At 41.1% G+C, this 26,478-nt stretch overlaps 2 protein-coding genes across 5 annotated transcripts in view; one reads left to right on the forward strand and one right to left on the reverse strand.

Moving 5' to 3' along the window:
• Window positions 1-909: 909 nt before the first annotated feature.
• LOC140483725 (MKRN2 opposite strand protein-like) lies at window positions 910-14,083 on the reverse strand. Its single transcript, XM_072582188.1, has 4 exons — window positions 13,783-14,083; window positions 9,472-9,521; window positions 8,573-8,735; window positions 910-4,427 (listed from the first exon to the last, which is right to left on the reverse strand). The coding sequence occupies exons 1-4, from the start codon at window positions 13,983-13,985 to the stop codon at window positions 4,196-4,198; spliced, it is 648 nt and encodes a 215-aa protein (XP_072438289.1). The 5' UTR covers window positions 13,986-14,083; the 3' UTR covers window positions 910-4,195.
• Window positions 14,084-14,236: 153 nt separating this feature from the next.
• The window catches only part of mkrn2 (makorin, ring finger protein, 2), a 30,253-nt gene continuing 18,011 nt past the window's right edge, over window positions 14,237-26,478 (forward strand). Inside the window, exons 1-3 of one of the 4 annotated variants that reach the window (XM_072582191.1) lie at window positions 14,237-14,326; window positions 22,733-22,861; window positions 25,489-25,667. In XM_072582191.1, coding sequence (XP_072438292.1) covers window positions 14,307-14,326; window positions 22,733-22,861; window positions 25,489-25,667 — 328 coding nt within the window. In that variant the 5' untranslated portion in view covers window positions 14,237-14,306. The other 3 variants (XM_072582189.1, XM_072582190.1, XM_072582192.1) reach the window with 3 other exon arrangements.

Raw genomic sequence — 26,478 nt, forward strand, 5'->3', positions numbered from 1 at the left:
GCTCTCAACACATGTTGCCTAATATAACATCTCACAATTTTCCAAAATTTCTCATCGTAACCCATGTCATTCAGGGCCAAGTAGATTCTGTTGCAGAGGTGAAAGTTGAAGATCTACATTGTAGATCTTTTCCGAGATCTTTAGCTCTTCTGCCCACTACCCTATGTGATGTCATTGTAATAGGTGAAAATTAATACCCTCCTCCATATTAACTCTTTCGGACCCTTGTATGATCGTGGGCACCTTTGTGAAATGCTGCACTCTATGTTTTCAGTGGCCTCAAACTGATGAAAGACAGAGATAAAGATTTTGACTCCATTATAACGAAGGAATGTCAATAAATGTCCATGTTATTTGCTGATGATTTATCAAGAATGTAAGATTCAAAAGGGACTTTATAGGGTGGTTGCTTCCATTTGGAAGGAATGTGTGAAATTCGTTCTCTTTCTATTTAAGATTAAGGAGGGATTTTTCTCTCTTGGGCGAGTCATTAGCTGTGGGATTCATTTCTTCAGAACTGCAAGGAGCTGGGTGATTGAGTGTATTCAAACCTGAGTTAGCTTTTTGATCAACAATGGAGTGGAGGAGAGGGTAGGCAGACAGGAAAGTGGAGCTGAGACTACTCAGTTATTCAATAAGCTCATTGGTAGTCCAGCGTACTCTTATCTTCATTCTCATGTTCTTGTTCTTTGTGATTTTCCAATATACTGGTACTCTCATCCTTTTTAACTGTGGAGATCACACTTATGATGCTGATATTCTAGAAGCATTGGTGACATTATGCAATGTATCCTGTCGAAAGTACACAATGCAGTACAGAATTAATGTGATGGAGGAAGCAAATATTTAAACTTGCAAGAGGTGTAGCTTACACAGGCTGCATCGTGCTCGATGCTGATGAGGCTTTCGTATGATTGAGTTCAAAGAAGAGATCTAGACTCTTAAATGTCATTTAACCAATTTCTACCATATACTTTGATTTGGCAGTTCTTAAAAAAAATTGTCAGTTATAAATTTAATTGAAGACAAACCAGAATTCAAGGATCTTCTCTAAGCATGTTAAGAGTAAAAGGGTTGTCAGAGGAGTGATAGAACCAATTAGGTATCGAAATGGAGAACTTGGTGACAGCAGAACCACAGTCCAAAAATGTATAGGTGAGGTGGATTGGCAGTGCTAAAACGCACATAGTGTCCAGGGATGTGCAGGTTAGGTGGAGTGGCCATGGGGATTGTGTGGTTACAGGCATAGGGTAGGGGGGTGCAATCAGATAGGATGCTCTTCAGAGGGTCAGTGTGGACTCAATGGACTGAATGGCCTGCACACACACTGTCGGGTTTCTGATTCTAAGTGATTAATTTACATTTAGGAAGACAGCTTTACTGCACATATAAACAGCACAGTAGGCATGGAGACAAAAACCCATCTTCATGTTGAGGATATTATCTATCATATGTGGTCCTGCTACAATGTTGAATGAGATTGATTCAAAACATATAACAGCTCCAAACAGAGCATTCATGCGGAGTGTGTCTTCAGCAATTCTGGAATTGCAATTAACCACAACTTGTAATTTCATAGCCCTCAATTTACCCTGGGAATAACTCTGGCTCAAGGAGAAGTGCAGCATAGCATGAGAGAAGCCACGGTGTGCATACCTAAAAATGAAGAATCAACTTGGTGAAGCTACTACAGTGAACTACATCTTTAACAAAACAGTGGAAGTAGCATGGAATAGATAGAACTCAGCAATCCAATGATCAGTGGTAAGATCTATGCTCTGCAGTTCTACCAATTCAGCTGTGAATGGCAGTGGACAATACATAATAGCTCAAGGAAGACACTCCACCCATTTTCTGCGATGATGGAGTAACCCAGCACACCAATGCAAAAAGACAAGGCAGAAGTATTTACTGTATATTCAACCAGAAGGATGATCTAGCTCAGCCATCTTCTGAGGTTGTCAACATTCACAGATGTCAGTCCTCAATGTGACATCATGATACAGCAAAAGTTACTGCAAACACCAAAAGTAATAGAGATTGACAATCTCCTGATAGTAGCACAAGAGACTTGTGTTCCAGAGCTAGACAACCCCTTAGCCAAGTTGGTCCAGTAGTTATAAATACAGTAGATGCATTACTCCACTATTTGTAAACTCCCCTTCAACTCATATCCCGACCTGGAACCATATTGCTGTTAACTTCAATGTCAATGGGTCAAATCCCAGAGTTTCCTTCCTAACAGCACCATGGGTGTACTTACACCAGCAGTCAAAAAAGTAGATTGCCATCCAATCAACTAGCAATGAACACCAAATGCTCATCTTACTAGCAGCACACAAATCACATGAAGAAATTAAAATAACTGTCAATTGAAAAGATTTTGGTCATCTATAAAACAATGGCAATTGAGAAAACATAATCTTAAATCACTTTTGTTACAGTTTTTATCACTTGGCTGTCTACTCCAAATAAGGGCCAAACTCAACACATTTCCTTCTCTGAAAACAATTAATGTAATCCCAGTGAATCAGAAAAGGATGTTCTCATTAATTAAATGGAAAAAAAAGTAATTTAGAGATGTAAATTTTACATTATCTGCAAATTGAATTATCATTTCACTTCTTGAGGTGTTGGCAGTTTAATGTCGAATCATCCACTATGACTGATAATTCTGAAATACAGTTTCTTCTACCATTCAATGATTATCTGTTGATGCTGTAATTCAATTAACAGTCTTAATCTGGAGGGACAACCTCCTCACAGAAAAGCAAAATAGTGCGGATGCTGGAGAACTCCAATAAAAACAGGAAGTCCTAGGAAAGTTAGCAGGTCTTGCAGCATCAGTGGAGAAACAGAATTGAAGTTTTGAGTCCAAATGGCTCTTCTTCAGAATTAGAAGGGATTGGAAAATGAAACATAGCTGTGGAATGAAGGGGGGACGGAGCAAATGGATCAGATTGCGAAGGTACTTAGAACCAAAAACAAAGGCGTTGCTAATGGGGATTGAAACTGATGGATGTAAATGAAGGTGTGAAAACGGGTCCCCTCTGCTGAGAGCAATGTCAACAAGACACAACTTGTATGTGTATATAATTATATATATGTATAATTTGGTGTGGAGTAGAGATTGGAGGATGTAAAAAAATTCTTGGATACAAAAGTCATGCTGTGAAGTTGTAAAATTCAATATTGAGTCCTAGATGCTGTAAAAAGCCTTAATGGAAAATGATGTGTTCCTCCTCCAGCTCGCACTGAGCTTCAGTGTAAAGTGTAGCTGGCCCAGAACAATGGGAGCGAGGGTGGTTTGTTGAAATAGCAAGCAACTGGAAGGTTGGGATTTTTCGTAAACGACAAAGCAGAAGTGTTCTGCAAAGTGGTCGCCCTGTTTATGCTGTGTCTCCCCAATGTAATGGAGACCAAACTGTGAGCAGGTATAAGTAAAATGTTGCTTCATTTGGAAGACGTGTTTGGGGCCGTGGAGAGTAGGAGGGAGCAAATGTTACACCTACTGCAATTGCATGGGAAGGTGCCATGGGGGAATGAGGAAGTATTAGGAATGATGGAGGAGTGGACTTTGCTGACACAGAGGGACGGTACTTGAGAAATGCTGACAGTTGGTGGGGGGAGAATGTGTTTGGTGGTGGATACTCCTGGAAGTGGCAGATATGGCAGGTGATCCTTTTGAATTTAGAGACACTGTGGAATGGAAGGTGTGGACAAGGGGAACCCTATCATTGTGCTGGGAGGGAAAGGAAGGGGTGAGGGCAGAAATGTGGGAGATGGGTTGGACATCGAGAGTTATGTCAACTATGGTGGGGGAAATTTCTTAGCTGAGGAAAAGGGAGGTGAATAATGCAAGTATATCCCAAACTCTGGACAGTTAACACATCAGAAAATTACCCTTGTAAAATAAAATCAATATGATTGTAAATTTTTACTTATAGTGTAAACTTCAATAAATACTATATAGACATTATATTACTTTAAATATTATTTTCAATCACCTAAATCATTGATTAATTTTCAATACATAAGAAAAATTAAAGACTGTTTTACATTAATAATCACAGATCACAGTGTATTTTTATTACCATTGAAAACATTATGAAATGTGGTGCTATTAATATGGTGGTAATTTTAATAATTTTCTTCCAAGTATATTTCTTCTTATATGATTAAATCTAATTTTTCTTTAAAAAAAACGGCTGCTGATTTCTTCAGATTGTAAGCCATCTGCGGCATAAAAGTAGCTTCTGCATAACTCTCGATGAAGTGTGATATATCTGGAGGCTTGTTTTGTCTGTGGAACCACAAACCTCTCGGTAAATTCAGTCCTACTCAACTGTCGTTTACTTTGTGCTGCCAACACACGGTTGATGAAGGTCAATGCGTAGGAATAGCAGTTGTGCTCATATTCGTTGTACCTATAATTATGCAGAATAACAATTGCTTTTAGAAAATCAATTCCTTTGATTGACATGGTTATTAAACAGTAGGAAAATCGACATTTCAGGCAAAAAACCCTGCCGAAATATCGATTTTCCTGCTCCTCGGATGCTGCCTGAACTGCTGTGCTTTTCCAGCACCACTCTACTCCAGAATCTGGTTTTCGGCATCTGTAGTCATTGTTTTTGCCTTATTAAACAGTACTTTGAACTGCTGATTACATAGAAGTGAGGACCTGACGGAAAAGTTGAACTCTACTGCACTGTGTCATGTGATACTTGTAGGTTAATAATGGTCAGATGGAATTGCATGATAATGTGGATTTTCTTTAACAGGTCTACATTAGAGGGGGCTGTATTATGTATACACAACATATGTAGAGTCATAATTAAAATGTGAAAAGGAGTTGCCCTTAAAAAGGACTGGAATTTACTCCAACATGTGCTTTGTTGTGTCACTGTGCAGTAACAAAGGGACTTCGTTACTTTCAAAGCAAAAATCGGTTACAGATACTTGTTCTTGATCAGCTGTGTAATATAAATGGGAATTCTACTGTTGTGATGCTCCAGAATATTATTCTTTTTCTCCCAGTCAATCCATTCTCAAAGTTTTTGCCTTAAGCTAAGTGAGTTTCAGGGATGCCAATATCTTCAAATGGCTTTTTGCCACAATTGCAATGGACCACCATTCACAACAAAGCCCAGCCTGACTTTTCCAACATCTAAATATGCTCACATTCCAGTAAAGGGCTAGTAGATTGGTCAGAATATTGTCAAGATCCATAAACTTTGCTGTATTCTCTGCCCAGCCATTTCTTGATATCACCTGGTGTGAAGTGAATTAGCTGAAAACTGGCTTCTCTGACATTGGGAACCTCTGAAGAAGGCCGAGATGGATCATCCACTCAACATTACTCACTGCAGAATGTTACAAATGCTTCAGTCTTATCCTGTGCTGGTTCTCTCATCACTGATATAGAGACTTACAGAGTCTCCTCCCCCAACATGTTGCTTAATTGTTGAACATCATTTGCTCGGGAGGATTTAAACTACTAAGGTTGGGAGGGAGGATCCCAGGGAGATAGTGAGGAAAGAGATCAATCTGAGACTGGTACAGTTGAGAAAATAAGTGAGTCAAACAGTCAGGGCAGACAGGGACAAAGCAGAGAACAAGGTAGGACTGATAAATTAAACTGCATTTCTTTCAATGCAAGAGGCCTAATAGGGAGGGCAGATGAACTCAGGGCATGGTTAGGAACATGGGACTGGGATATTATAGCAATTACAGAAACGTGGCTCTCGGATGGACAGGACTGGCAGCTTAATGTTCCAGGATACAAATGCTACAGGAAGGATAGAAAGGGAGGCAAGAGAAGAAGGGGAGTGGCATTTTTGATAAGGGATCTATATGGACTTCTGTAAGGTGTTTGACAAAGTTCCTCATGGAAGACTGGTTAGCAAGGTTAGATCTCATGGAATACAGGGAGAACTAGCCATTTGGATACAGAACTGGCTCAAAGGTAGAAGACAAAGGGTGGTGGAGGGTAGTTTTTCAGACTGGAGGCCTGTGACCAGTGGAGTGCTACACAGATCAGTGCTGGATCTGCTACTTTGCATCATTTATATAAATGATTTGGATAGAATATTGGAGGTATAGTTAGTAAGTTTGCTGATGACACCAAAATTGGAGCTGTAGTGGACAGCGAGGAAGGTTACCCCAGATTACAACAGGATCTTGATCAAATGGGTCAATGGGCTGAGGAGTGGCACATAGAGTTTAATTTAGATTAATGTGAGGTGCTGCATTTTGGGAAAGCAAATCTTAGCAGGACTTATACACTTAATGGTAAGGTCCTCGAGAGTGTTGCTGAACAAAGAGACCTTGGCATGCAGGTTCATAGCTCCTTGAAAGTGAAGTCGCAGGTAGATAGGATAGTGAAGAAGGCGTTTGGTATGCTTTCTTTTATTGGTCAAAGTACTGAGTACAGGAGTTAGAACGTCATGTTGCGCCTATACAGGACATTGGTTAGGCCACTGTTGAAATACTGCGTGCAATTCTGATCTCATTCCTATCGGAAGGATGTTGTGAAACTTAAAAGGATTCAGAAAAGATTTACAAGGATGTTGCCAGGATTGGAGGATTTGAGCTATAGGGAGAGGTTGAATAGGCGGGGCTGTTTTCCCTTCAGCGTCGGAGGCTGAGGACTGACCTTATAGAGGTTTATAAAATCATGAGGGGCATGGGTAGGGTAAATAGACAAAGTCTTTTCCCTGGGGTCGGGGAGTCCAGAACTAGAGGGCATAGGTTTAGGGTGAGAGGGGAAAGATATAAAAGAGACCTAAGGGGCAACGTTTTCTTGCAGAAGCTGGTACATTTATAGAATGAGCTGCCAGAGGAAGTGGTGGAGGCTGGTACAATTGCAACATTTAAAAGGCATCTGGATAGGTATATGAATCGGAAGGGCTTGGAGGGATATGGGCCGGGTGTTGGCAGGTGGGACTAGATTTGGGTTGGGATATCTTGTCGGCATAGACAAGTTGGATGAAGGGTCTGTTTCCATGCTGTACATCTCTATGACTATGACCACTTGTGACTGGATGTGGCAAGACTGCAGAGCTTAGATCTAATGTGTTAGTTGTAGATTGCATAGTCCTGTCTATCACTCGCTGCTTATGCTGGTTGGTATACAAGTGATCTTTCCATTTTTCCCTATTGTTAGGTTTGCCTGCTACTACTCCTCTCATGCTCTCCTACACTTTTCATTGAACAACAGTTAAACCTCTGTCTAAGTATTGATAGTAGAGTGGGAATATGTTGGCAAGGAGGCTCGAGGCCAATCTCTAGCTGGCAAGGAAGCTAGAGATTGTGTTGGATTGCTGCTGTTAAACCATAATACCTCATGAATTTCCAGTCTTGTGTTGTTAAATCTGTTTGAAGCCTCTCCCATTTAGCACAGTGATAGTGCCACAGAACATGACATATTCTCAATGTCAAGGCAGGACATTTTCTCCAAAAAGGACCATGCAGTGGTAGCTCTTACTGATGTTGTCATGGAGAGATGCATCTGTGACAAGCAGGTTGGTGAAGATGAGGTCAAGTATATATTTTCATTTTCATTGGTTCCCTTACCACCTGCAAGACTCCAGATGTAAGAAAGGAGGACTCAGCAGGGTCAACAGGGCTGAGTTAACAATTGGTGTTTCCGGTGCCAGGTGGGTTTAGTTTAGTTTCATTCCTTTTGAGAATTTTTACCAGTTTGATTCAACCAACTGGTTTGCTAGGCTATTTCACAGGGTAGATTTAGAGTCAATTACATTCCTGATGATCTGAAGTCACACACAGGTTAGACAAGGTAAGGATGGCAGATTTCGTTGTGAACCAGATGAGTTTTGGAACGGTTAACATGAGTTCCATTAGATTTTTGATTCCAGCTTATTTTTCAATTCAAATGACACCATCTGCTGTGGTAGGAATCTGGCCTCAGAGCATTACCTGAGTCTCTGGATTACTAGACCACCGACAATGCCATTATATCATCACTTCCCCAAAAGGGTACATTACAGACCAATGAAACAAAGCTACACCTGCTCAGATCATCATGTTTCGACATGGTGCCTATTAGTGCAGTTAACCATTGGTATAAAATAGGAGGAAACATCTGAAATGGAGCACCTAAAGAGAAATGTTTAGAAGTGTGATTTTACCAAAGCATACAAATTTCCTAATTAAAAAAAGTCTCAAAGTGTAAATTCTAATGCTGCTATAGAAAATCAGAGCTACAATTGGAACATTCACATGTAACAGCTTCAGTTCAGTAGTCCATATAATACAAGTCATATGGATCAATTATGCAATGGGATTTAGCCACTGTGATCAATGCGACACTATCATTTGTGTTAAATCTACTGTAGTCACAGAGGATAAATAAGTGTGGAACTGTCTGCCACAAAAATTGCTGAAGTGGAACCCATAAGTTATTTCAAAATAAAATTAGATGTGTTTCAAAACTTATACAAAAACTGTGGGGAGTGAACCAAAGAATTTGATTAAAATCAATGTTACATGTGGCAAAATCATCAACATGAACTTGACAGGCCAAATGAGCCTGTGCTACAATCCATACCTGTTTGGTAGCCATAAATCAGCTGTGGAAAACTGCTCCAAGTAAATATCCCACTGGTTAATTAAACTGTACATGTCTGGTTGTACTAGTGGAACACAAACACATTCTTCCCAACCACAACCATCTCTCTGGACACCAGTTTCAATGTAATTATACACAACTCCTACAAAAATAAGAGATTTATAGTGTGAAAAAGGCTACTATATGTAGCACATATATATTAAATGGCGTATCATAGATTTCTCCCAAAAGACTAACATCGTTCTTCTGATCTCTAGTTGTTTGTTCATGGTAAAAGGCTCCTTTCACTGCAATGTACAAGTACAAAAAATGTTTGGTTAGCTCAGATGGCTGCTTTGCAATGCACTGTGATGCCAACAGCATAAGTTCAATTCTCACATTGGCGGAGGTTACCATGAAGGACTCTCTTTGTCAACCTATCCCCTCACCTGAGGCACGGTGACCCTCAGGTTAAACCACAATCAGTCCTCTCTCTCTCTCTCTCTCTCTCTCTCTGTAATGAGGGAGTAGCTGTATGGCCCCGAAGGACTGTGGTGATTTTACTTGTACAAGCACATCGCCTGATCATGAAGAGTGCAGGAGCAATGCCACAGATAGTTTCCCCTGGCTGAGAGAAATAATAGGGGTGAAAATCAGGAGTAGCAATTAGCTCAGTTATTAATGTCAAAATTCTAGGTTTCATTTCAAATTCCCAATAATCCTCCAAATAAGAAATAAAATTAAAATCAGAAAATGGTTCAGAACACTCTTGTCCTAAAATTCTTAAACTCTGCATCCTTCACTATACTTACTATATTAAGGTGTTCTGAGTATCTGTCATCTTGTGCTTAAATTACATTTTTTTTAGAAAAAGAAATGCGATTTAATTTAAAACTCACCACTGGTATTTGAAATTCCAACATGAAGATCAGATCTCCCATCATAATCTCTGGATAACAAAATATAAATAGATGTTAAACTACTGTCCTTCAGAACAATAGAATCCTTACAGTGTGGAACCAGGCCATTTGGCCCATTGAGTCCACACTGATTCTCTAAAAAGCATTTCCCATGACTAATCCACCTGGCCTACACATCCTTGGAAACTACAAGGCAATTTAGCATGGCTAATCCACCTAACCTGCAGTGTGGGAGGAAACTGGAGATGGGGAGATATGGGAAGAATGTGCAGAGTTTACACAGTTACCTGAGTATGGAAATGAACCTGGGTCCCTGGTGCTAACCACTGAGCCACTCACCAAATTTCTTACACATAAACTGAATGTAAACAAAAAAGAAAGCATACAAAAGAAAGATTCAGAATACAGAGGAAATTCGGTTATCCGAATTCCAATTATCCGAAAATTGGATTATCTGAAGGAGATCTCAAGACCCTGATAGAAACACTACATCAAAGGCGTGTTTCCAGCAGTGATTGCGTCTTTTGTGTACAGTGATTAAATAGGCACCGTCATCAAATGACTGATCTCCCAACCTCTCTCTCTACCCACACTCCCCTTCGAGTTCTACAGAGGGATGTACCACATCCTCCATCTTCCTCGCCCACCACCACCCCCACCCCGCCCCCTGCATCCCAGGAATAATCTCTCCAATATTGTCCTGTACAGGGCAAACATGGAACCTGTCAAAAATTTGCAGTAAAAACTTGTGTGTGGCTGTTGGTGTGTGTGTGTGTGCGTGCGTGCGTGTGTGTGTGCACGCACATGCACTATTAGGAGACTTACCACACAAAGGCAGCAGCAGCAGTCTTGTTGTTGGTGTGCAGTCCAGATGCCCTGGAGATGGGCCGAGAGTGGACGGGGGTGGTGTTGGACCGGGTTGGGGGCAGGGGGCGGGTTTGGACCGGGCTGGGAGGAGGGGGTGGTGTTGGACTGGATTGGGGGGGCGGTGTTGGCCGGGGGACGAGAGGAGAGTGATGTTGGTGGTGGGGTCTCGTGCGCTCTGTGCTGCTGCAGTATCCTGAATTGGGAGCAGACTTTAAAACTCTGAGCCCCAGAGGAAAGGCATTTAATCAATTTTCCGAATAGTCGATTATCTGAACGAAATAGTGCCTGGCCATCATGTTTGGATAAGCAAGTTTCCACTGTAGTTACAGTGCAGGAGGCCATTCAGTCTGTTGTCTATGTGCTAACTCTCTGTAGATACAACCTAGCCTCTCTTACATCCTTTTCACATTAGACTTGATTTTTTCTTTCTCTTCCAATAGTTAACCAATTCACTTTTGAAAGCTACAATTGAATTTACTTCTTTAACAACCTCAAAAGTTGTAGCTCAAATCCTAACCATACACTCTGAAAACATTTTCTTCATGTCAACTTGGTTCTTTTTCATTAACCTTAAAAATCAGTATCCTCTGGTTATCAATCCTTCTACTTATGGGAACAGTTTCTCCTTGTTAAGTTTATCCAACTCCTTCATGATTTTGAACTCTTCTATCAAATCTCCTTTCAAACTTAAATGGTCATTGGATAGATTTATGGATGAAAATGGAATAGTGTAGGTTAGATATGCTTCAGATTGGTTTCACAGGTTGGCGCAACATCGAGGGCCGAAGAGCCTGAACTGTGCTGTAATGTTCTATTTAATGTTCTAATTCTTTTTAAGGAGAACTATCCCAACTGTTCCAATCTATCCATGAAATTAGTTCTATAAATAAATTTTATTCAATCATTCTCATAAATATTTTCTGCACCCCCTTCTGCATGAAAACTTTTCTATAATATAACACCAATGTGGAAAATTGCCCAGGTATATTCTGTACACAAAAAGCAAGATAAATCCAACTCAACCAATTACTGCCCTATCAGTCTACCCCCAATCATCAGTAAAGTGACGGAAGGGGTCATCAACAGTGCTATCAAGCAGCATCAGCTCAGCAATAACCCACTCAGTGACGACCAATTTGGGTTCCACCATAGTCTCTCAGCTCCTGACATCTTTACAACCTTGATTCAAACATGGACAAATGAGCTGAACATTTTATTTCAAAAATATCTTTTATTCATTAAAGAAATGTCTACAAGTACCTACAAAGATTCTAAATCAGTTCTGTACAGTTTTTGCGGAGAACAAAATAAAATAACCTGAATGCCAGAATTGAGGTGACAGTGACGTCTTTGACATCAAGGCTGCATTTGACTGGGAGTGGCATTGAGGAGCCCTAGCAAAATTGGAATCAATGAGAGTCAGGGGGAAAACGCCCTGCTGGTTGGAGTCATAGTTGACACATAGGTTGATAGTTATTGGAGGTCAGTCATCTCAGCTTCAGGACATCACTGCAGGACTTCCTCTGTCACCTCCAGCTGCTTCATCAGTGACCTTCCATCTATCATAAGGTCAGAATTGGAAACGTTTGCTGATAACTGCACAATGTTCAGCACCATTAGTAACTCCTCAGGTTTTGAAGCAGTCAATTTATAAATACAACTGGACTCAGACAATATCTAAGCTTGAGCTGATAAGTGGCAAGTAACATTTGTATGTCACAAATGCCAAGCAATGACCCCTCAAATTAAGACATTCTAACCATCATCCTTGACAACCATTGAATCCCCGACGATCAACACCCTGGGAGTTACCTTCAACCAGAAACTGATCTGGAATAGCCATATAAAAACAACAGCTACAAGGGCAGGTCAGAGGCAGGTCAGCAGCAAGTAACTCCCCTCCTGACCCCACAAAACCAGTCCACCATGTACAAGGCACAAGTCAGGAGTGTGACAGAATAGTTCCCACTTCCTTGGATGTGTGCAGCTCCAACAAAACTCAAGAAGCTTGACACCACCCAGGACAAAGCAGTTTGCTCACCACCACCACCTTCTCAAGGGCAACTCAGATCAGGCAATAAATGCTGGCCAGCAAGCAATGCAAATGTCCCACAAGTAAATTAAAGAAAAGCTTGGAACTAAGGTTTATGTCTTGCATTGGAATTTCAAGATCCACAGCTACTTTTCAGATTAGTTCTAGTGGTTGCATTGCAATAAGTAGGAATTGCTCCAGAATGCTGTTGTGAAACCAGAGTTTATAAATGACTTCATAAATTTATTGGCAAGAAACCATGAATTTACTTTATTTTATAAAGGCTGAGGCCACATTCCACAGATTTGCAATCACATTTAAAGGTGGCTAAACATTTGCATCTTTGCACCTTCAACATTTAAAAGTCTTTGAAATGGAGGAAATCTATCAGCAAAGCCTCACCAGGAACAATTACCTTGAAGGAGAGTAAATGAGGGCAAACTTCATGAGCAAAACATCCAGATAATCACCTGTATACTCAATTGAGTGGCAGCAAGCTATTTGAGATAGTCACTTGGACAATGAGACTCTGGCTATGAAATAACAGTAAAATATAGGAGCCAAATTAGGCCTTCCAGCCCAGCAAGTCTGCTCAGTCTGTCAATCATAGGGTCATAGAGTCATAGAGATGTACAGCATGGAAACAGACCCTTCGGTCCAACCCATCCATGCCGACCGGATATCCCAACCCAATCTAGTCCCACCTGCCAGCACCCGGCCCATATCCCTCCAAACCCTTCCTATTCATATACCCATCCAAATGCCTCTTAAATGTTGCAATTGTACCAGCCTCCATCACATCCTCTGGCAGCTCATTCCATACACATACCACCCTCTGCGTGAAAAAGTTGCCCCTTAGGTCTCTTTTATATCTTTCCCCTCTCACCCTAAACCTATGCCCTCTTGTCTATTTATATGCCCTTCATAATTTTGTAAACCTCTATAAGGTCACCCCTCAGCCTCCGACGCTCCAGGGAAAACAGCCCCAGTCTGTTCAGCCTCTCCCTGTAGTTCAGATCCTCCAACCCTGGCAACATCGTTGTGAATCTTTTCTGAACCCTTTCAAATATCACAACATCTATGGTCCTAACAAGGTGGATGTGCAAATGATGCAAGGATTTCCACATGTTGCTATCTGGCAACTTCAATCTACACTTTTGCACTAACGTTAGACAGTACACCATCCTCAATCTGTCGTATAAAGATCACATTAATATTCCTTGCCGCTCTTCTCTAAAATGTGGCTTATTATTTTAAATTATACAGATATATTTTAGCTTGCTTCTTTTCAGATTCAAACTGAGCCTGAAACAGTTTTTCTTTTGCACCAGAGATTTAGTATGTTAAGTTCGATGCAGTCAACGTAGCTTAATGTCTCCGTTTGACTTTACCTCAAGAATGATCCTTTGGTCGGTTTAATCAGGAATGAGCACTTTTCGTGATGACCATCTACAAAGGAGTTGGGAATACTGACCGGGGCATCTTCTAATCTACGTCCCAGGAGACTCTGACCACAGATCGGACACTGCTCGGGTACATTAAAGCAATAAATATCCTTCCCACAGTGACGGAACATGACTACACGATTCTCCATTTCTAGTGAGCTACAGAGGTTAGTCTGTGAACTACAGAGATAATTCCTTACAATGGTGGCGACACTTTAAATACCAACTTCCGATTTAGCAACAATGTAATGAACAGATACAGGAGCCAGTGAGATTTGGATGTAAATTGAAAGTGTCCTGTTTAGGGTTGGGATTTGATTGCTGGTCCAATCCACGCTGTTGCGGGGCGGAGTCTAGCTTCTACCATCCGGTGCCATTATTCGAGGCAGCGCGGATCTACGGAGATACCTGCCGAGAACTGAGACAGATTGTATCTGAAATATTAACCAGCGTTTTGTCTTTAGATGTGAATGAAACTGCTGCATCCAGGGTATCTTGTTATATTTTACTGCTTCGGGTATTGGAGCCTCTTGTTGAATGGGAAATAGGTTGACGCAGAGACAGCTCGTAGCAGAAATGAGAATACTGGATTAGTGGTGCTGAAAGAGCACAGCAGTTCAGGAAGCAACCAACGAGCAGCGAAATCGACGTTTCGGGCAAAAGCCCTTCATCAGGTTGAAGGGCTTTTGCCCGAAACGTCCATTTCGCTGCTCGTTGGATGCTGCCTGAACTGCTGTGCTCTTTCAGCACCACTAATCCAGTATTTGGTTTTCAGCATCTGCAGTCATTGTTTTTACCTTGTAGAAATGAGAATGTTCAGCCCACGAAAACAGATACAAAGTCGCAAACTCACTGCTGAGGCTTCATGTTGCATCAGAAGCCTAAAAGCTGTGGTCTGTGTTGAACAATCCCTAAGTGAGTTGTGTAAACTATCCACAATATATACAGGACGTATTTCCACATTACGTTGTTTTATCCGTTTTGTTCCAAGGGCAGAATAATTACAGTATTCGAGATGGTATCACTGATCAGTCACATCGTTGTGTTCCTGTTAGGGCTTTTATAAGGAAATCATGAAATTATTTCTGAAAATTTGACAGGGAAAAGACAGCCAGCGTAAAGTTCTTGAATGAATATGAACTAAAGTGCTGTGATCATTTTCAAATTTACACATTTCAAGTTAAAGTCAGTGTATTGTCATTGATTAAAAAGACAGACATGTCAGCGTGACTGATTGGTAATGCTTCAAAACCCCTTGAGTCAAAACGCAGGTGAACAGCTCTGCTCCCAAGACGTGAGCCCATGGTCCAGGTTAAGTGCAAAGCAGAGAGAAGGGTGCACAAATGGAGGAGACATCTCTTTTCGCTGGTTTTTTTTCTGTGTTAAATTGAACTTTTCATTTGCCTTTAATAAATAAGAACATTTCGGTAGAGAGGATTTTTAAAGTAAGTGTCATAGTTCAAGGATATCCACCTAATGATGTAGAATATCTAATATTAATAGGAAGGTGGGCAACTTGTTCACCACATCACTCCTGTGCGCAATGACCTACAGTGTAATCTAGCTAAGCAATGTCTGACTTCTAAAATTCTCTTCCTCCTTGTATGTGAACACTTGGATGAGGGAGCAAAGAGCATGTAGTGCCAATGAAATCGAGAATTCATGAAATTTTAAAGTTGTCCTCATGTGTGGAACAGACTGCTGCACTATTCTCTCTGTGCCCACTTAAGTTCGTGGCAGCCATTTCAAGTATTTCCTTAGAACAGGGACATTCCCTGGACCTTTTGTGATTCAAATACAGTTATTTTCATGGAGTGAATAACAGCTTGTGTAAACGTTTGGTTTCACAACAAGTTGAAAATATAAGATTTAGAACATGTTACAGAACTTCCTGTCAACATCCACAAGACAGAATATTGCTCACACCACATCAACTCAGCACGGCAGCAAAAAGTTTAATATTACTCCTCTAAAATATATTAATTGGAGGTACAGTAAACAGAAAACCTGTGATGTTGCCACTATAAAGTCTATCTTACTGACAAGAATAATAAAATACTGAAATAATAGGGTTTCTCAATCTATCTTATTTTGAACAGTAGTTTTTCATTTAGCGAGCTGACATATATATGTTTACAACTGTAAGTATTAATCAGATACTTACAATAAAAGGTCATGGTTCAGCTAAATATTTTGGTTGATCTGTAAATATTATTGTAATTTTTTACTCCGGTATACCAAAATTGAGAAACTTGACAAACAATGCAGCTATTAAAAGTAATCCTTACTAATCTATGAACAAAAACTTATGCACAGTTTGCTGTCATAGGGATATGGGTAAAAACAATGACTGCAGATGCTGGAAAGCAGATTCTAGATTAGAGTGGTGCTGGAAAAGCAGAGCAGTTCAGGCAGCATCCGAGGAGCACGAAAATCAATGTTTCGGGCAAAATCCCTTCAGGAATAGAGGCAGAGTGCCTGCAGCGTGGAGAGATAAATGAGAGGAGGGTGGGGTGGGGAGAAAGTAGCATAGAGTACAATAGGTGAATGGGGGTGGGGATGGAGATGATGGGTCAGGGAGGAGGGCAAAGAGCTTCAGGGCAGAGGAGATGACCTGGGGTTCGCCTCGAAACACTTCAACCCCAGGGCATCAATGTAGATTTCACCAGTTTCTTCATTTTCCCTTCCCCCACCTCACCCCAGTTCCAAACTTCCAGCTCAGCACTGTCCCCATGACTTGTCCTACTTGCCTATCTTCCTTTCCACCTATCCACTCCACCCTCCTCTCTGACTTATCAACTTCATCCCCACCCCCATTTCACCCAGTGTACTCTTTGCTACCTTCCCCCAACCTCACTCTCCTCTCATTTATCTCTCCACCCTGCAGGTACTCTACCTCTATTCCTGATGAAGGGCTTTTACCCGGAACGTCGATTTTCCTGCTCCTTGGATGCTGCCTGAACTGCTGTGCTTTTCCAGCACCACTCTAATCTAGAATCTGTCATAGGGATATGGATGGTTGGGGTCTAACAACTACACACCTCATAAAATTAATTTTGTAGTGTTTAAGGATGATCAGTAACACTGATCAGAATAATATAAAATCATAATAATATTCGAGTACAATAAGAATACTCTTAATAAAGAAGTCTTAAGAAAGAAATCAAATTCCTCCTGAATCTCCAAATTTCACACACTTTTAACATCTCACAGGATTTCACAATATAACAACATAAGCAATAGCATCCAGATGTGGCCCACTCAGGCTATCTAAAATTATACTTTCTTTACTAATTCTTTCACAGAATGTAAGCATTGTTGATTAGACCAACATCTACTGCCCATTCCTAATCATTCTAATCTAATCTAATCTCATCTAAAAAATCTAATCTAATTAAAAAAAAATCTAATCTAATCTAATTAAATCTAATCTAATCTAATCTAATTAAAAATTCTTCAGAAGTTGGTGGTGAGCTACTTCTTGAACTGTTGAAACATTGTGTACTGTATTATTTGTGAGTTCAAGGAATTTGACCAACAACAGTGGCGTACAGTTCCAAGTTAGGATAGAATTTGGCTGGGAGAGGAACTTTCAGATGGTGGTATTCCCATTTATCTGCTGCCCCTGTCTTCCTTAGTAATAGAGGTCATGTATTTGGAAGGTGTTGTTGAGGGAACCTTGATCAGTTGTAATCTTGAGCCTTGTAGAAGGTACACAATGCTGTGCATCATTGGAAGGAGAAGTGATGTTTAAGTTGATTAGTTTCAATAAAATGGACAGTTTTGTCCTGGATGTTGAGCTTTTTGAGTATTGTTGGAGCTGCACGCATTCAAGAAAATGGAGAGTATTCCATTACATCTGATCTGTGCCTTATAGGATGGATATACTTTGGGGAGCCAGCAAATGAATTACTCACCATAGAATTCCCAGCCTCTCAACCACTTTTATAGTTACAGTACCTACATGGTTGATCCAGGTCAGTTTCTGTTGAACTGTATTCCTTGGAAAGTTGATAGTGGGCAATTCAGTAATGGTAATTTAATTGAATGTGAGACTAGATTGTGAATTGTGGAAATGGTCATTGTTTTACAATTGTGAACATGAATGCCACCGGCCACTTATCAACCTGAGTCTGAACGTTGTACTGGACTTGCAGTATTTGGCCATTCAGTATGTGAAGATCTGTGAGTGGTGCTGGACATTGTACAATTATTAGTGAATGTAGCCCTCTATTCTTGACTTTATGATGGAGGGAAGGTTATTGATGAATCAGCTTAAGGTGGCTGATCCCAGGACACTCGCCTTAAGAACTCCTGCAGAGATGCCCTGGGACTAAATTGGTTGATGTCCAGCAACCTCAACCATCTTCCTTTGTACTAGGTATGATACCAATTGGAAGAGTGTTTTCCTTCTGATTTTTACTGGCTTTAGTTTTGCTGGGGCTCCTTGATGGCACACTCAAGTCAAATGGTGCCATGACACAAAGAGCAGTCAATCTCACCTCTCCTCCTGAGTTCAGATCTTTTGACTATGTTTGGACTAAGTCCTTTGAGTTGGAACCCATGCTCTATATTATACCCTAACATCTTCCTAGATGTTACGTTCAAAATAGTCAATGAGCTCATTTTACTACTAATTGACTTGATTGTTTTTTTGTTGTGTTTTCTTCATAATAAACTTGAAAAATGTTCCAAACTGCATCTTCATTTCAAACAGAAATAAATTAAGAAAAAGGCATTTTTAAAAGCTGCTGTACACTTGAAACCCTCTGCAACTGGTGGGCATTGGACACTTAACACTTAATAATCCACTTAAGCCAATTTAAAAATATTGGTTTGTAATAAAAATAGAAAAATCGTATCACTATGTTTCACTTTATAATGCTCTTTTCACTGCGATAAGAATGCTACATAAATACAGCTTGTTGTTATTGTCCACGATTGAACTGCTCACAGACACAGACTGAAGTCCAAGCTCAACACAGGACTACTGGCGCATGCGCATGACGTTTAACCACCGTAACTTCCGGGTTACGGAACAAACAGGAAGGCGGCGGGGCGCCCCCCTATGGCAGCGACCGAGCCCCGGAACCTTTGTGTTGGTGTTTGTGTCGGGTACGTGCTCTTAGACGGACGGACAGGAAACTGATGGTGGGCAGGAGGGTGGGGATAACGAAGAGGATGTAGGATTGGCGGCGGGATGATGAGTACTAAACAGGTGACGTGCAGGTACTGAGTCTCTTCAATCATCCTTGGGGGGGGGGGACTGCTGGCCGAGTGGCAGCAATGTGATTTAAACAGCGGAACTGGTGGCTCCCCCTCTCTGCCCACGGGGTTACACCAGGGTCAGGAGAGTTGCAACTAAGTGCTAGGCCTTCATCTCATCATCACCCCCCGCCCCCCCCCCCCCCCATTTTCTTCCTACTTCTGTCTCCCAATCTCCCCCACTCATCCCACATCCCTCCAAACCCTTCCTATTCAAATACCAAACCATATTTAAAGGCTGCCTTTTAAATGCTGCAATTGCACCAGTGTCCGTTACTTCCTCCGTTAACTCGTTCTATACGTGCCCTCTGCGTGAAAACATCGCCCTTAGGTCCCTGTTATATCTTTCTCCTCTCAACCTAAATCTATGCCCTATTGTTCTGAACTCCCTCAAACCAGGGAAAAAACTTTGTCTATTTACCTTATCTATGGCCCTCCTGCTGATGAAGGAGAGGCACTCCAAAAGCTAGTGTGCTTCCAATTAAACCTGTTTGATTATAACCTGGTGTTGTGTGATTTTTAACTTTGTACACCCCAGTCCAACACCGGCATCTCCAAGACATGGTTCTATAAACCTCTAAGGTCACCTGTTAGCCTCTGACACTCCAGGAAAACAGCCTCAGCCTATTCAGTTTTGCCAACTTGATCACAACCATTCCAGGGCTTTTCTAAGCAGACTTCCAGTAACTATCCTCTCAGCGCCGGGGACTCGGGTTTGATTCCAGCCTTGGATGACTTGTCTATGTGGAGTTTGTACATTCTCCTCTGTCTGTGTGGGTTTCCTCTGGGTGCTCCAGTTTCCTTCAACAGTCCAAAGATGTGTAGGTTAGGTGAATTGGCCACAGTGTTCATGGATATGTAGGTTAGGTGCATTAGTCAGGGGTAAATGTAGAGTAGCAGGGTAGAGGAATGGGTTTGATGGGATACTCTTCAGAGGGTTAGTGTGGACTTTGGCTGAAGGGAAACTCTCTTGAATCCACTTCTATTTATTAAAGGTTGACCTTAAAAACCACTCCTTAGAACAAGCTTTGTGCCACACCTCTTGAGTAAATTCTTTGTTGAGGAGTCTGTTGTTCTCATTGTGTTTAAAATGTGAAGATCAAGAGTTAAATGTGCATCGAACTTTTGTACTTGAACTTAATTTATTGTCACGTGTACCGAGGCACAGTGAAAAGCTTTGTCTTACGAGCAATAAAGGCAGATGGCATGCTTAAGTAGCATAGATAGTAAATAATAGTTAAACAGCTTCAAAAAATGAAAGCACAGGTATCAGCAAATGTTATGAGTTTGTGAGTTCATTCAGTATTATAAAAATACTAGGGTAGAAACTATTACGAAACCTGCTGCGTGTGTCCAGGCTTCTGTACCTCCTCCCCAATGGCGGAGGTTGTAGAAAAACATTGCAAGTGGGATGCATCTTTAAAAAGGTCAGCCGCCTTACCTTGACAGCGGGCCCGGTAGATGGATTCCATAGATGGGAGGTTGGCCTTTGTGATTGTCTGGGCTGAGCTCACTACTCGCTGGAACCATCTCTGATCTTGAATGGTACAGTTGCCATACCAGGTAGTGATAAATCCAGACAGAATGCTCTCGATGGTACACCTATAAAAGTTGGCAAGGGTATCTGCCATCATGCCAAATTTCCTCAGCTGCCTGAGGAAGAAGAGACTTTGTTGGGCCCTTGTAACCAGTGCATCCACATGAAGTTTTCAAGAAAGTTTGTTGTGGATGACCACTCCCAGGAGCTTGACACTCGTTCCACCTCTGTGCTGTTAATGTGTAGGCAGGCATGAGTAACATCCCACCGAAAATCAATAATGAGTTCCTTGGTTTTGCTGGCATTGAGAGCTAGGTTGTTTTCAGTGCACCATTTTTCCAGGTCTTCCATCTCCCGTCTGTAGTCTGTTTTGTCACCGTCTGAGATTCGACTGACTATGGTGGTGTCATCAGCGAACTTGTAAATGGCATTAGTCTGGTATTTGGCAACGCAGTCATGGGTATACAGTGAGTACAGTAGGGGGCTCCTGTGTTGAGTGTTAGTGAGGATGAAGTATTGTCCCCAGTCTTCACTGATTGTGGCCTGTGGGTCAGGAAACTGAGGATCCAGTTGCAGAGAGTGGGGCTTAGTCCGAGATCACTAAGTTTAGTAATCAGTCTCAAGGGGATAATAGTGTTGAAGGCTGAGCTGTAGGATTCTTACGTAGCTGGTCTTGATATCAAGATTAGATTAGATTACCTACAGTGTGGATACAGGCCCTTTGGCCCAACAAGTCCACACCGACCCTCCAAAGAGAAACCCACCCCCCTATATTTACCCCTGATTAATCCACCTATGGGCAATTTAGCGTGGCCAATTCATCTAACTTGCACATCTTTGGACTGTGGGAGGAAACTAGAGCACCCGGAGGAAACCCACGCAGACACTGGAAGAATGTGCAAACTCCACACACACAGTTACCCATGGTGGGAATCCCTGGCGCTGTGAGGCAGCAGTGCTATCCACTGAGCCACCGTGCTGCCCTAAGGGCACCTAGGGAGGAGTGAAGGGCAAGTGATATGGCATCTGACGTGGATCTGTTGGTCCGATAGGGGTCAAAAGTGGGTCAAGAGTAGTGGGGAGGCTAGAGTTGATTAATGCCATGACCAGAATCACAGTTCCCCTTTTACCAGAGTTTTATGCTGTGAATTGCTGTGAATATACAGCCAAAAATCAGGTCATTTGATGCACCCAGTCCATGATGACACTTATGATCCACAACAGAAACTCCATCTTTCCTCACCTAACTTCTGTCAACATTAAAAAGTCTACTCCCTTTTGCCTCATGTGTTTGGCTAGTCTCCCCTTAAAGTCGAAAGATATTACATGCTTCATTTGCTCCCTGCAGTAGTGAGATTTACATCCTTGCCACTGTGGGTGAAAGCATTTCTCCTTAATTCTGTACTTGACAGTCTGTTACATTGACGGGTCTCTAGTTTTGCTTTTCACTGAACTTGGAAATATTGTTGCGATGTAAGCTCCATCAACACTTTCCATAACTGAAAAGCCCTATTAGGTCACGCTCAATCTTTATATTTCATGGCAAATCTTCCAGCTTGTACATTTTCACTTGTTGGTTCTTAAGTTTAGCAGTTGACCTCCGGTTCACAGCAATGACCACCCTAACTAGCATTTCTGTAGCAGTTTGTAACTGGCATGGATTCATAAAATTCCAACTGCATAACACTGCATGTTATTTGGTGGAGAGTTAACATCAAAGATCCAAACCTTCACAATGCAATGTGCTTGGAGATCAATAAGTGAAAAATTTGAGCAACATGTTAAAATTTAACGTTTTCTAAGTTTAAAACCAAAAATTTTAATCACCTGAGTTGGAACAGGCCTCTATAACATTTGTTTACATGTGTATGATTGTTTTTGTAAAATATAAATTCACCCCGGTGATTAATGTAGTAATGGCATCATCCATCATTTGTCCAGACTTTTACTTGCATGTTTGTTTCATGTGCTCCTTTGCAGATAATTCTATAAGTAATGATGAGTAACCCATTTGATATTTCAACTGTGGTTCTGTGTGTTTATGCTGTTAACTGATGTAAATTGGTCTAAACCCTGTTAAATAATTCTGTTCAGGTATTTTATGCATGGGGTCTGCCGTGAAGGGAGCCGATGTATGTTTTCACATGATTTATCCACGAGCAAGCCATCTACCATCTGTAAGTTCTACCAGAAAGGACAGTGTGCCTATGGAGACCACTGCAGGTAGGATTAATAATTTTGTTATCTTCAACTATTACTGCACTACCACTAAATTATTTTGGTAAGTGAATTGTTCGGTTATACGATTTTAAGACTCAATGAGCAACAAGCATATTAGATTGCCATTGTAAATTCGAAGAGAGCCATTCGTGTTTTCCTGGGAGCACAAATACTTTGTACTTTTTTTTTGTTCCTGGCACAACTATCTCCATCAGTTATTGCTTAAATTTGAATACATTGCCTAAATGTCTGCTTGTGCTTCTGTGGATTTAAGCCTATTTATTTTTGCCTTGTTTATGTGATGTGTATCGGCAAAACCTGAACTGGTGCCCAACCCAATTCCCCTTAAACTAATGATAGCCTTCTTGAAGGCTTGTGGTGCATACGGTTCAGGGAGAGAGTATTAAGCTATTAAAAGAATTTTGACGTAGAGGATAGAAGGACATTATGGTGCCTCAGTGGTTAGCACTATTGTCTCACAGATCCAAGGATGTGGAGTTTGTGCATTCTCCCTGTGTCTGTGTGGGTTTCATTGGGGTGCTCCAGTTTTCTCTCTCAGTCCAAATGTTAAGTTGTTTTTCCTGAGATCCTTACACACTTAATGCAACTGCAACGTGCCAACTTCGATGAACAAGCAAAATTTTATTAAGCACTGTACAATACAAGCTTTGGAGAAACCCTGAATACTCTTTGCCATGCTTGCGAACTGTGGCTAGGGAAGCTCTTTGAACAAAGGAAACAGTCCTTCCTTTATACAAAGTCTTTACATCACAGTTAGTAACGCTCACAAGACAACCCCCAGTCACATGCCACTCAAGACAACCCCCAGCTACTCCCTCACAATTACATGCCACTCAAGACACAATGCAGTGACCACATCATCTCCAGAAACAGTGTAATGCAAATCATCCCTTGATGGCCAGATCTGGTATGAATTGTATTTTTGTAACTATAGGGGAGTAGTAAAATTCCAACTGTAATGTTCTTATTGATTTTTGAATAGGGTATGAAAATGTAAGTGGTAGGAGATGACAATGAAAGTAGCTCTGAATAGCAAGGAAATGGTTCTGAGTATTAGGAGATGATAATGTAATTTATTATAATCTATCTGTAAGTCAGATGCATCCCACTCTAGTCTCAGGGCATCCAGTCTCCTGCAGGTCAACAGAGCAAGTTAACTCTTTAACATCACACAAAGACGTGCAGGTTAGGTGGATTGGCCAAAGTGTCCAGGGGCATGCAATCTACGTGGATTAACCATGAGAAATGCAGGATTATAGGGATAGGGTAGGGGTTCGTCAGGATGGGATGCTCTTTAGAGGGTTGGTGTGGATTTGATGTGTCCTGTTTCCACACTGTAAGGATTCTGTGATCATGTGTAGCTTGAAGAAGGACATTACGGTGCCTCAGTGGTTAGCACTATTGTCTCACAGATCCAAGGATGTGGAGTTTGTGCATTCTCCCTGTGTCTGTGTGGGTTTCATTGGGGTGCTCCAGTTTTCTCTCACAGTCCAAATGTTAAGTTGTTTTTCCTGAGATCCTTACACACTTAATGCAACTGCAACGTGCCAACTTCGATGAACAAGCAAAAGTGGTTGAGTTCCTACATATCTGTTGCCTTTGTCCTATTAGGTGTTGGAGGCCATGTGTTAAAACTTAACTTTTAACTTTTTGACTTTTTTCTCAATTTTTGAGATGTTTTAACAACATTTACAATCTCAGTTGTGTAAGACTTTGTGCCTAGAACAACGCATGTTTCTTGACTTTCTGAGCTTTTTTCGTTTTCTGTGAAAGGCTTGTGGTATTTGTTTGCTTTAGGGAGTAGGAGCTGAGTTTGCTGCTGGTCAGCTGTCAGCTGTAAACCAGTACTGCCTTCTAAAATAAACTGTTGAACACACATGGAACCCAAGTATAAAACTCATGCCTGTCTCCATTACATCCTGTGGCTGCTGAAGTTAGGTACAAGTGACCAGTTAAAGTAGAATCTGTGTGCTCCAATGAAATGACATAGCTAAAGGTAGAGTCTGGAAATACTTATGGAAATGTAAAGTATTTTTAAACTACTGCAAAGGAGTGGTGTTGTGAAATACCTGAAAATGTTACAAATGGTGTAACAGATGGCAAGTCTTAAATGCATTAGTGCTTTAACCACTTAATTTTCCCAGTTCTTTGCAATCCATTTAACTGTTAGAGCAGGAATTTTAAAAAAGGCCTCTATAGTTTATCCTTTGCCTTTTCTTGCTGTTATGTGGGTTTTATTCTTCCTCCAATTTGAAAAGTACTCTTCACAACCTCAGCCCAACTAGCCAGTGGTTTCAGGGCTGCCAAACTTTGCAAATCCTAAGCCAATGAGCTGTCTCTAAAAATCCAATTCGGGCAGGTAACGAAACAAATACATAAACAAAAACCCAACAAGTAAAATTCACTGGGCCTCTTGTTACAGTTCTCAACTGACAACCTACCTCTCTCTCGCTCTTGTTTTTTTCCTGCAAGGTAAAAATTTCTTCCTATGTCAGTGGGTCTTATTTATACTTGAGTTACTAACGTGTGCAGTTTACTAGTATGCCTCATTCTGTGATGATAAGTGTTGATGTTTGTTTATCTAACTGCATTCTATTTGTATTGACAAGGTATGACCATGTGAGACTTCCTGGATCTCGAGCAGTAGGACCAGTAATCTCGAGAGTCACCTGCACACCTGTTGCTTATGATGCAGTTGCAGAACCTGCCACTGCAGAACCAACTGTACCCGTCAAGGTTACTGAATCTGGAAGATGTAAAAAGAAAACACTTGAACTAAAAGATCGAGGTGGGTTCAAAAAAGGACTTTGTATTAATGATGTGCCCATTTTGCTCATATGTTTCTTGTTCCACTTAGTTTTGAAATACGTTGCTACTCAAAACCATACTGAGATGTCTCTTTTGCTGCTTTTGGCACATCTAGTGAAGTCTAAGAAGTTGCAGAGAGCCTGTGACATCAATCACTCCTTAACCTCCATTCCTTCTGTTCCATCTTTGGTACGTGTTCTTTCATGAAACAGTCCTAGAGGCATAGAGATGTACAGTACTGAAATAAACCCTTCAGTCCAACTCATCCATGCAAACCAGATATCCTAAATTAATCTAGTCCCATTTGCCAGCACTTGGCCCATATCTCTCTCAACTCTTCCTATTCGTGTACCCATCCAGATACCTTTTAAATGTTGTAATTATACCAGCCTCCACCACTTTCTCTAGCAGCTCATTCCATATATGCACCACCCTCTGTGTGAAAATGTTGCCCCTTAGGTCCCTTTTAAATATTTCCCCTCTCACCCTAAACCTATGTTTTGGACTCACCCACTCCAGGGAAAAGATCTTATCTATTTACCATAACCATGCCCCTCATGATTTTATAAACTCCTCAGCTGCAATAATTTTTGAAGTTTTCTGAAACCTTCAACTTTGACCATATTTGCACTTCTGGTTTTCAGTGGCATCCTCTGGAAGCACAATGTCTGCCAACTATTTCTCAACCTGTCCACTTTCTTTGTTTGTCAAATAGCTGATCTGAAACTCAGGTGAGGTGAAATATTATTCATTTAACATTGGAAGCTCAAAGATTACCACTGATTCCAACC

Source organism: Chiloscyllium punctatum, chromosome 12, assembly GCF_047496795.1.
Source record: "Chiloscyllium punctatum isolate Juve2018m chromosome 12, sChiPun1.3, whole genome shotgun sequence".
Classification (NCBI taxonomy): Eukaryota; Metazoa; Chordata; class Chondrichthyes; order Orectolobiformes; family Hemiscylliidae; genus Chiloscyllium; species Chiloscyllium punctatum.

Bases quoted from the DNA above. Each gene is read 5' to 3' on its own strand.
- LOC140483725 (XM_072582188.1), bottom strand. From the start codon at position 13,985: ATGGAGAATCGTGTAGTCATGTTCCGTCACTGTGGGAAGGATATTTAT. The intron at 9,522-13,782 runs GTAAAGTCAAAC...TTTGTTATCCAG, and splicing joins ACCAAAGGATCATTCTTGAG to AGATTATGATGGGAGATCTG. The intron at 8,736-9,471 runs GTGAGTTTTAAA...TTATTTTTGTAG, and splicing joins TGGAATTTCAAATACCAGTG to GAGTTGTGTATAATTACATT.